The sequence below is a fragment of the Felis catus genome, chromosome B2, assembly GCF_018350175.1.
Source record: "Felis catus isolate Fca126 chromosome B2, F.catus_Fca126_mat1.0, whole genome shotgun sequence".
Lineage (NCBI taxonomy): Eukaryota > Metazoa > Chordata > Mammalia > Carnivora > Felidae > Felis > Felis catus.
In genome coordinates this window covers 105,486,156-105,496,975 of record NC_058372.1, presented here as the reverse complement: position 1 = coordinate 105,496,975, position 10,820 = coordinate 105,486,156, and the positions used below count along the sequence as shown (strand labels likewise).

The 10,820-nt window shown below is 51.7% G+C and overlaps 1 protein-coding gene across 5 annotated transcripts; it reads right to left on the bottom strand.

Annotated features, from left to right (window-relative positions):
- Positions 1-203: 203 nt before the first annotated feature.
- VGLL2 (vestigial like family member 2) lies at positions 204-10,401 on the bottom strand. Of its 5 annotated transcripts, none has more exons than XM_023254288.2 (4): positions 10,277-10,401; positions 5,230-5,536; positions 2,678-3,199; positions 204-1,550 (listed from the first exon to the last, which is right to left on the bottom strand). In XM_023254288.2, exons 2-4 carry the CDS (start codon positions 5,513-5,515, stop codon positions 1,507-1,509), a joined length of 852 nt encoding a protein of 283 aa, XP_023110056.2. In that variant the 5' UTR covers positions 5,516-5,536; positions 10,277-10,401; the 3' UTR covers positions 204-1,506. The 5 variants fall into 5 exon arrangements, with proteins under 5 accessions (XP_023110056.2, XP_011280987.3, XP_023110055.1 ...); XM_011282685.4 differs by lacking the exon at positions 10,277-10,401 and adding an exon at positions 7,798-8,101; XM_023254287.2 differs by lacking the exon at positions 10,277-10,401 and adding an exon at positions 7,798-8,101 and having other exon boundaries at positions 204-1,407.
- Positions 10,402-10,820: the final 419 nt, after the last annotated feature.

Below are 10,820 nucleotides of genomic sequence, written 5' to 3'. Positions count from 1 at the left end.
ACCCAGGGAATGCTGACAGATAAGCCCTGGGCTTCCGTGGGCCACAATTTTCTCATTTGTGAAACAGAGGTGGGCTACCTAACTTCTCACCTCCAGGGTTGATGGGAAGTGGAAAAGAGTTATCAGCTTTCACAGAATGGCACACACTTTGGAAAAACACAGAGCACTCTACATATAAAGTAATGGTACTTACTGACATCAGATTGTACTACTATAAATTATTTTATTCTACTGGAGAAAGACTAGGACATTTATTTTCTTCTTATGAAATAACACAGTTACCTTGTAGTAAAGAGACATCTTTAATGTTTGTTCCTTCTTCCTCATCACCTTCAATTTTGCCCACGCACAGACCCCTTCCCCTGTCCCCAAACTGAAGTGCCCAAATCATGACCATAGAGACTGAGAGGAATATTCGAGGTATTAGAGACTCCATGGACATTTCTTCCCCTTGTGGTGATTCCTAGTTCTTCACAGAGACAGTTGGGGATCTCTTGTTGCTTCTTTTCATCCAGAGGAGGATAGAAGGAGAGGCAGAATTTGTGGGAGAGAAGGCAGAGAAGGGTTTCTTCTTTCATCGTAAAACGTTCCTTGTAAAAAATATGATATATATCTACACACACACACATATAAAATATATCCAGTGCAATTGCAATTGTTGTGCCAAACACTGGGAAGTGCCACCTTGGTCGATGTATTTCTGGAGTTTTAAACAGTTGTCCTACAACAGCTGCATTTCAGTAAGACTTGGGCAGGTGGCTCCAGATAAGCCACTTGCCACTCACATTTAGGCTGAGGCTTCCATGTTCACAGTCCAAAGGAAAAAAGTGTGTCTTTGTGTCTGGAGTGGGTATTGCAGCGAGGGAGCTGGCAGGAAGGGAACTGGAGGCTATGAGGTGAGGAAGAAGGAATTGGCCTCTTTTACTTCTCTACCACAGTCTTTGATGCAAATACCAATACATTTCAAATGTGAGGATACTGACATCCGTAGTGCTATGGCCACACTACTTAATGAAATAATTCACATCAGCATAAAAAATATTCACACCAAAAAGTCTCTTTTTTTCCTCCTCTTTCCAGGAAAATTTATGACATCGTATCATCTAAGTGACCTCACCGCAGATATTTCCAGTGATGTGCCCAAAAGTCATTCAACATAATTCAGTCTTTGGATCTGCTCTTTCCACAGAAGGAATTATGGTTTGACAATATTTCTGTAGATGTGTGTTTTGGTTTTCCCAATACACGGAGAAGTTTGAAGTCTCTGCCTTCCCCCATGTCCTCATCCATGAAGTGAGAGGCACAGATGCTGAGCCTCCATGGCTGGTCAGAAGGGAAAGGGAAGGGGAAACCCTGGGTCAGCAGATCAGCTCAGGAGGGATGCACCACAGAGGGAATAGCGACGAGCTGCAAACCAAGATCAGAAGCTGTTACAAACCCACTCGATTTCAGCTGAGTGCCATCAAGTGCGCTATGCAGAGACCTACGGGGAAGAAGGTGGGCTGTCTAAAACCAGTACAGATCCTTGCTTTTGTCCTGAGGCTGCAAACCTGAAAACAGAGAGAAAACAAGAGAGAGAGAGAGAGAGAGAGAGACGGAGAAGAAAAACAAGAGAGGGAGAGAGAAGGGGTTGGGGACGGGAAGGCACAGGTATTTAAGGAAAGAGAAAGACAAACGCCACAGTTTTATTGCAAATGTCACAGAATTCATCTAAAGGGCAATGAAAGTAAAAGCAAAGCAAACAGAAATGTCAAATCTTCACCTGAAAGAAGGGCGAGTGGGCAAGACTACAAGCCAATGATTGCATTTATAATATAACCATTTTTTTGGTTATGCCCTAAAAGTAAAGCAAGCAGAAGAGTAAACCCTTATTTGAATGTACCTTTCAAATTCAACTCCTTAAGTCAGAAATTCAGGATTGTCATTAAGAGCACATTCTCCTTAAGTTTTACATTTTAAGACACCTATTTAATTGGCGATTAAGTTGATAACAAAATCATACTTTCCTTTCCTTATAACTGTCACCAGGAGACAGTGCCCCCCCCCCCCAAACTTTAGAAGATTATGAACTACACTCTGAGCAGGTCCTCTAGATCAGCGCTGTCCAATAAAAACACAATGGGGGCCACAGGCATAATTCTAAATTTTCTAGCAGCCACATTGAAAAAGAGTAAAAAGAACCAGGTGAGAATGAATCTTCGCAATATATTTTATTGAACCCAGTATGTTCAATATGCAACGTGTCGAAAGTATTTCAACATGCAGTCAACATAAAAATACCAGTGAGATGAATTTCACATTCTTTTTTGGTACAGTTTTGAAATCCAGTGTGTATCAGGCACGTAAGCACATCCCAGTTCCTCCTGGCCACCTTTCAAGTGGCTACCGGCTACAGGATTGAACAGCGCAGAGCTATAGAACCTTTCCAACAAATTTATTTATTACTTATTTATTTATTTAAATTTAATTTGGGGGGGGGGGAAGCCTACTTTCTCATTCTGCCCACACCGATGACACTGGGTCATCTGTTTACTGAAGCACAACCCTGCCATGCAGACCCCTGGGCCACAAGGTCACTGGGGTCTCCAAGGAGAACTAAGGGAGGTCCGGGGCTCAACCCAGGGTCGGACACAGGGCAGGAGGGGTCCGGGGAGGCCAAGGTCCCTCTCCCGCTTACCTGAGTCCACGCTGAGTCCCAGACCCTGGGCCACGTCCCCCGCGGGGCTCGCGAAGGGTCCCCCGGGCGCGGCCCACGCTGCGCCGGTCGGCTCGCCCTTGGCGGAGAGCTCGCAGGGCGGGCTGCCGGGCGCGGGCGCCGGCGCGGGCGCGAGGCGGGCCGGGCGCCCAGACGCTGCCGGCATCAGCAGCGGCCCGTAGCGCGGGTCGAAGTGCGGCGCGTAGACCTCGTGCACGGCGGCGGGCCGCGGGTAGGCGGCGGCCTGGGCGCCGAGGGCGCCGCCCAGGGCGTAGGGGTGGTGCGGGTGCGCGTGGTGCGGGTGCGCGTGGTGCCAGGGCTCGGCCGCGCCCTGGTGCAGGTGGCCGTGCAGCGCGGCGGGCGAGTAGGGGTCGGCGGCGGCGAAGGGCAACTCCGAGTGTGCGGTGGCCAGCGGGCTGCCCAGCGGCGCGGGCACCGGAGCCTGGTACGCGCTGTTCCAGAAGGAGGCGGGGAAGCTGCGCTGGCTCATCGGGAAGGAGCCGTCTGCAGGTAGGCGAGGCGCAGGGGAGGAAAGGAAGAGAGGAGCGCGTCACCGCAGGTAGATGGAAGCGGGAGCGCTGAACGCGCCAGGCGGGCAAAGTGCGGGCGAGCCGCGGCCGGGAGCCGACCCGCTGCCCGCCCACGGGGGCGGCGTCTTTCGGAGGCGGATGCACCCTGCGAATTCGAGGTCGAGGCACCGCAAAATGGGAGAAACTCTTTGGGAAGGAGGGCGGCTTCCTCGGATTCGCAGACGCATTTCCAGTGCGGAAACCCCAGAACAGGCTGGGGAGGCAGAGCGGTGAGATTCCCCTCTGCAGTTCCAGTTTTGGGGCGCTGGGAGCTTCCTCCACTGCGGGCTGCGCTGCCTCGGCGGCTCCGGGGCAGACACGGCCTCCCATTCCCAACCCGCAGCCTCTCTCTCCCCTAGCTAAAGATACCTCTTCCCACTCTTGGTCGGCAGCCTAGAGATTTCACTACCCCCTCTCGCGTTTCACCCTCCCCAGCTCCAGAAAATGTGCCCCTCCAGGGCCTCTGATAGACTGGAAGTCCATCGACATATTTCGAAGTCTTGCTATTATTAGCCTCCTTTCTAGAAACCTTCTTTCAAATATTTTTTTCCAAGAACTCAAGCAAAAGAGTAAACTAGACTTACTTAAAGGGCAGCTGTATTATTTGCAGAGGGACACAAAGGGACAGATCTTTTACGTTTTAATTAATAATATTTGTTCGTTAAAGTGTGGACGCCAGGAATAATAATTATTATTGCCAGTATCATTGTTGACCCCTAGTGCCTGGAGGCATTTTTAAGAGAACAGCATTTAGGTCAAATGTGTTGCCTTTAGTGGAAGGGGAGGGAAAGAAAGATTTAATCCTAGGGACCTGTACTGAGCATCTCCTCTGGGGAAGGCATCTGCAGAACATTCTAAAGAATTAAAAATTAAAAATGCATTCTAAGTGGTGAACTGTCTTCCTGTTAAAAATATTTAGGCAACTGGAGAATAAAAAGAATGTTCTGTGTTCAAAACTCATGATTTGGGATCTTATCTAGGCAAGGCTTGCACAAACTGTCAGACACTCTTAAGAAAAAAAGGGAGGGTGGGGGTTGTCATTTCCCCATAAAATGTAATACTTGTGTTCCTTTTTACAGCAAAGTCTTCGTTTCTCAGCTCGGTACACATCAAAAATTAAGTTTAGTGAGAAAGTTTGTTTCCTTGTCCTGGAAATTAAAGGAGATTGAGATTTCAGAATGGAAGGGAGATTTAGTTGACTTGTCCAATAAATCATTGTCCCAGGCTAGAGAAAGCAGTGCTTTGTGAGAAGGGTAGAATAAAGAGGGGGGTGTGTTTGGTGAAAATCCTTAGAGATGTTTCAGCTGTACCTAAATTTTTATTTCTTTGGTACTTTAATTTTCTTTCTGAAAGACATTTTCTGCTTCAAAATTTCCTAAGGAATTCAAACCTGGCAAAAAGCATACGGACGGTTTAGGAGACATTCTTCAGCAGGTTTTGCTGACAGTGGGGTCTAAGACTTTTTTTCTCTGGGCAAATTTGCAGGAACTTACAAGTGCCCTGTAAGTTGTTGTAGATGCAGATCTCCCTCAGGGCTTGGGAGAGTGTTGGAAACCTCACATTTCCGCAGCATTTACACACAGTTTTCTGTTTGCTGAACAGCCATCTCCAGGGATAGTTAAGAGGGCAGGTATCATTCTAATTTTAGAGACCAGTAAAGAGAGTGACCTCAAAGAGGTTAAGAGACTTGCCCAAGGTCATGTTGCTGGGAAGTTGGTGGAGCCAGCACGAAACCCAGGACTCCCAATTCCAAAGCTGGTGGTTTTTCTAGGTCGCTGCTCTACTCTGCTCTGCCTCTGCAAGGAGAGGTCTTTCTTCCTTCCTTTTACTTACTCTCCCCACATGCCCATCCTCAACTCCTCTGACACCTAGGATTCCTTCAGCTGCCTTCCCTCGAGCCTCTGTGGCTGGGCCCCAGGCTGAGAGGGCTCTCTATTTGCCCCTAGAAGCGGGCCCTTTACTCACCCCGCCAGGGCCCCGAGCTCCTGGGTGCTTTGCTGCTTGTACAGCTTGGGGAATAGCTGCTAGGCTGGCTCAGGGCTCTGCTGAAGTGCTCATCCACCACGGAGCTGATGTCTCCCTGGAAATAGGTGAAGAGGACGCAGCGGGAGTTGATGTACTCTGCCTCTGGTGGGCGCTCTTTCTCTGGGCTGCCTTCTTCCTCTTTTATGCTGGCTGGAGTTTGGCTGGAAAAGGAGGAGCTGCCGCTGCTGTTGCTGGGGCTGGCGTTGCACTCTTGGGCTTCCTGCATTTTGGAGTAATAGGCTAGTTTCTGCTCAAAGAGAGGAAGAATAGAGGAGTCAGCTTCAAAAGAGATGGCAAGTTGGGGTCAGATCCCTAAGGTATCCAGGGGAAAACTGACATTCATGCATAAGCCCCTGTGCTCAGTAACTTGTGCGAGCTTCTTGACAGGCAGACTGCCTTTCTTGGTGTCTCTGTCTCCCCAGAATCGCCGCTAGACCACACGGAAAGCTCTCTGAAGGTGTCAGGGTAAAGGTCCCAGAAGATGCCTAAGCAGCCAGGATATAAGCGGAGTTTGACCGCAGAGCCAGGCTCAGGGCAGATGTATTTTTAAAATCAGGCTCCAAGGGTGAAGGACATCCAATTCCAGTTTGGGCCTGATTGTCCCCTGCTTAAGAATCCAAGGTAGATGCACAAGATGCAAGACTTTAAGCATCGTTGTGACAGAGCACGAAAACACCAAAATCCACTCTGTGCAGCACAGCCAGGAATGTGAATGAAGAACTGCAAAGAGGTATGAGGTAGTTCTATTTGGGAAGGAATCATGTGGGGTAAAAACGTGGAATGACATCCTGACATGGATCATTTAAATAAATGCAAGTTGACATTTGTTTGGTCACCCATAAAATGCCCACTCAAGAGTCTAGCTCAGTTTTTAAGGAAGTCTTCTTTTGAGTAAGGAAAAACCTGAGCACTTCTGCTTTCACCATCTCTATGCACATTGGGGAAACAAGTAATAAAAGGGAGAGAAGAAGATCTTGGCTGTGAGGTTGAGTGAATTATGGCTGTCTGGTAGCGATTTTAAAAACCAAGTGTGGTTGCTGAAATATTTTCTTAGAAGTGAGCAATGGACTGAATGCAGTGTTAAAGCATTTATGCAGGGAGAGATGGCCTCAAAGCGGGCTGATCATACAAAGATGAACGGAGATCTTAATGGAATAGATTATTGGTCCAGGCCCAGGGGAGAGAAAGGACCAAGCAGACAGAAAATCAACCCACCTTTCCTCTTTGCAATAGTCACAGCCTGGGAAGGAACCATCTCAGACACTGAAGCCAAAAGACTGTAGTTATTTAGCAATATCACCACTGTCACCACATTCCCGCTTGGCTTATAATGAGGGACTCTGAGGATTCCCCAAACGAATATTGTGAGACTAAACAAACTCCCTGGATGGAAAGTTTAAAAAGGGGGGGGGGAGGTAGAAGGAAAAAAGCAAAAAGCAAAACCTACTCCTTCCATCATTAATTCAGCAGGAAATTTTCGAATAGACGTTCCGAATTTGCAAGCAAAATGGGCAAAAACTTGGACTGGGGGTCCGGATGTACTTCTGTCTCTCTGAAGCGGGGGTCCAAGCCCTCACTTTGAAATCTGCTTGGGACCCCTACGGCCTCCTGGGTGTGTGAACTTACTCTTTTACTGGACTACGGTCCTCAGTTTTTACTACACTAGCTGAGGAAATGGGAAGAAAAACTGGTCGCCCAGACTCAGCTCGGAGAAGAGAGAAAATGGAATAATTAAAGGAAACTTCAAGAGTTTGCCCAATTGGGGTTAAGTGGTCTTCTTACAGGTAACCACTGTCCTGTGGAGAGCAGGACAGCCTGATGCAGCTACTCAGCCTCAAGAAAAGCGAAAAGAATATTATCTTTGAAGCCCTCCTCTGCCAGGTCAACTGCACCCCAATAATAATCCCCAGAACTTTGCAGAGCAAAGATGATAAAACCCATGCTTTTGCGCAGTTCTCTTTGTAACGAATTCTCTGGTTCCGGAATTAATTGGCCTGATCCTTTGAGAATTTAAACGGAATAAAGTTACTCCTTAGATAAGCTTGCAGGGATGAGTGGCCGGATCTTTGCATTTCAGACAGAAGGAGGCACAGGCAGGTCTTTACTTTTGTTCTCTTGTCACTCTCACCTTTGAGACCAAAGTTTGGTTTTCCCTGCGTGAGCGTTGATCGCAGCTCCCCTTACCCCGCACCGAAGAATCTGGAGTCCGACAGACTCTAAGGAGGCAATTCAGCTCACACGAACCTCGTCTGATTGTTCCCCGGAAGGACGGGGCACGCATTAACAGGGCTTAGCTGCTTTCCCCGGAGCGCAAGTGGACACGCTAAAGGGTTAGCTCAAGCGACCGTGTGGCAGCGCCGGCAATCGCCGCATCCCCGAGGTTCCCGCCGCTGGTAGGACGCCCCGGACCCGTGCGGAGGCGTCCCGGACCTCGGGGTACAGGCGGTGCTCCAGGCAGCGGGGGCGCGCCACCCGTCTCCGAGGTCCCGGCCCGGGGGAGACACGTACCTGGTGGTAGGGGGTGTAGGCGGCTGCAAAGTAAGGCTGGGGAGGACCATAGACTTGGTACATAACATCCAGACAGCTCATGGCTCACCGCAGCGGAGACGGCTAAGTATTTTATCATCAACTCTCGGTCGGTGGAGCGCAGGGATGCTGCATGGGCGGCGCTTGGGCTCGAGCTCCCGAGTCATCTGCGGGCGGAGCGGTGGGCAGCGCGCTCCGCGGCTCGGGATCCCGCTCGCTCGCAGGCTCCCCTCCCACCCGGCAATTTCAACCCGGACGCTGCTCCGGGACAGAAGCGTCGGTGCTCCCGCTAGTGGGCATTTAAACCCCACGCCGGGGAGGCGTGCTGACGCCACTCTGGGCCGCGGAAGGGGGAGGGGGCCGTGGGGGGGGGCGGGGACCGGGGGCCAATAGGGAGCCGGGGACCGGGGCCGAGGGGCTACCGAGGTGTTTCTCGGGGCTGCCCGGCGGCGAGCTGGGGGCCAAGGGTACCGCGAACGGCGCACCCCCGAGCTTGAGGCCGGAGGCTTTGTACCGCGAGGAGTAGGACTCTCAGGCTAAAGCGAGAGAGAGCGAGACAGAGAAACCCAGAGAGAGACGGAATGGGAGAGAAGGGGGGGGGGGAGTGTGGAAGGGGGGAAGTGGGGGTTCTCGCACTTGGGGAGAGAAAAAAGTTTGATGCGTGGTGGCAAAGGTCCCTTGGGAGAGCCCCGGCCTCACACTGGAGATTTGAGAGTGTGTGCGCCCGGGGTTGGCGAGGTGGGGCAGGAGGTGGGCTCTCCGCGCCTGGTGAGCGCCGGGAGGGTAGCGCCTTCCCCAGGAATCCCCTAGGGGATCCTCGTCTTCTCAGACAGGAAGTCCAGGGAGTCCGAAGACTCCTCCCGGGAGCGGAGCAGCTCCCTCTGGGGGGGAAAAGGCGGTGGCTGAAGCCAGTACTGACCGCCCCTGCACCTCTACCGACCCCGCCCGCCCGACCGCCTCCAGCTCCCACACTTCAGTTCAGCTCTCTGGGGTCGGTCCCTTCTGCCTCGTTAGTGTTCGATCCCGGCACTTTCTCTTTGAAGTCCCCCACCCGAACCCGCCCCATCTGCGTTGTTGGCGCCCCGCATCCGGCCCCTCCCGTGCGAGCTGCTTTCGAGGAGTCCAGGAGGCCTTACCCAGCCCCCGGCAGCCCCCGGCAGCCCCCGGTCTCCTCGGCGTGAGTCCTTTAAAGTTGCGGTAACTTTTGGGGACTGCAAGAGGAGTCGGCCTAGAGAATGCAGGGAGGTCAGAGAGGGCTGTTGTATGTAGTCTCTTCAACCAGTAAAACAGCTGCTGGGATTTTAGGTTTCATTTTCGAAGCGTTGAAAGGATGCATTTTGATTGCGAAACGTGCGTCGTTGTTCCCTTTCCTTTTCTGAGAGCTCGGCAGGCTTGGACCGGCTTCTGGCGTTGCTCTCCATCCTCCCCAAGCACTCCCCACTCCCATCACAGCCCCCTGGGGAGGAGGATGTCACAGGGGAGTCCTGCATCCCGTAAGTTTAGGGGCGAATCAAGACTAGGCTGTCCGTACGGCTGGGTCAGGTGGTGGAAAGAGCGTTAAGGAGATAGCGGTGGTGAGACCTGAGGTGGCGGCGGGGGCAGGGCTTGGGAGCTCGGAGAGCCCAGAACCAAGGGAGACGCCGCGTGCATTAGGGAACTCCAGTGATTACCCATTAAAACAAAAACAAAAACAAAAAGTCTGACATCGATTCTCAGGCTGCAACACTGGAAACAAATGCACCCTTAAAGATATATTTGTCTTCAAGATGTGAATATTTTAAGGCAAATAGTTTCGGGGCTGAGGTTTTGGTTTTGCCCGAATAATAAATGGGTAATGGCTCCCAGTCTTCAGTTCGGTTTATAAATGGTGAGCCGTGCCGAGCGCGGTAACCGATTTTAAAGAAGATTTAAATAAAAATAAATAAATAAGGACACCATTCAGCCCAGTTTTGCGCAAGCCTTTTTGGAAGCCAGCTTGCCTTGGTGTCGAGTTCTGCAGGCTCCTTAGAGCTTCTGGCGACCTAGGCGCACAGGTGGAGCATAACATCCTTCCCGCCCCTACCCCAACCCTCCCGCCTTGGATGTTTGGGAAAACGGCAAAAACCACCTTTGTTTTCTCTGGAGGCAAAAGAGCGAACCTGAACCAAACATCCACACAGTGCCCCCCTAGAGGCGGGAAGTGGGCGTGTAGCTCCCAGTGTCACTTGCCGCCTAGGCGCAAGCTGGCTGCAGGGGCCCGTTCCGCCCTCCCCTGCGCCAGGTCCTGGCTTAGCCCTGGCCCGCGAGCCCAGGGTCTGGTCTGAGCAGGAGCCCAGGAGCCCAGGTGCCCACGCAGCCGCGGAGACCAGGACAGATCGAGGCCAATAGGCGTGATCACTGAGGGTCACACTCTTCCGCCCCCCCCTCCCCCCACCCCCCGCGCGCAGGTCCCGCTGTCTCTCTGTGGACATAGAGATTCTACCTTGGCTGGCTGCAGCTAGGGCATCTCGGGGACCCAGCATTCTTCGCCGAAGCCCGCCCCTTCCCTCGCAGCCCAGGCTTGGCGGCGTAGCTGGCTGACCGCAGCACTGCGCGAAAAAGCAATGGTGTGTGTGTGGGGTGTGTGTGTGTGTGTGAGGGCTTGCCCGCTCAGACAAGCTCGACTCTCGTCCCCGCACACCTGCAATAGCTCATCCTAAACCCTGTACCCACCCACTTTGACATTTTTATTTTACTCTGACCCTGGTACCAGAGGAACTTTGATTTCCCACAAATTGGGGAGAAAATAACGACAACCTCCCCGGATCCAGCAAGGCCCAGCAAAATGCAGGTTCTTTTTGAAAAGGATTACAGGAGCAGTGACAGCCCACATTTTGAACAAAGAAAATGAAGAGAATGTGATGCCAGTTGCCCGAGGTTGCTTTCTGTTCACGTTTCTCAGTCTCCTCTTACTTAAAACAGTTTTTAAAAACCTAGCGTAAGCTCAGTAAGGGTGCTCCCTGCACATGAGTTTAAAGGAACCCAGG

Bases quoted from the DNA above. Each gene is read 5' to 3' on its own strand.
- VGLL2 (XM_023254285.2), bottom strand. From the start codon at position 7,570: ATGCGTGCCCCGTCCTTCCGGGGAACAATCAGACGAGGTTCGTGTGAG. The intron at 3,200-5,229 runs GTGAGTAAAGGG...GCCTACCTGCAG, and splicing joins GAGCTCGGGGCCCTGGCGGG to ACGGCTCCTTCCCGATGAGC. The intron at 1,551-2,677 runs GTAAGCGGGAGA...CTCTGTTTTCAG, and splicing joins GGGACTCAGCGTGGACTCAG to GTTTGCAGCCTCAGGACAAA.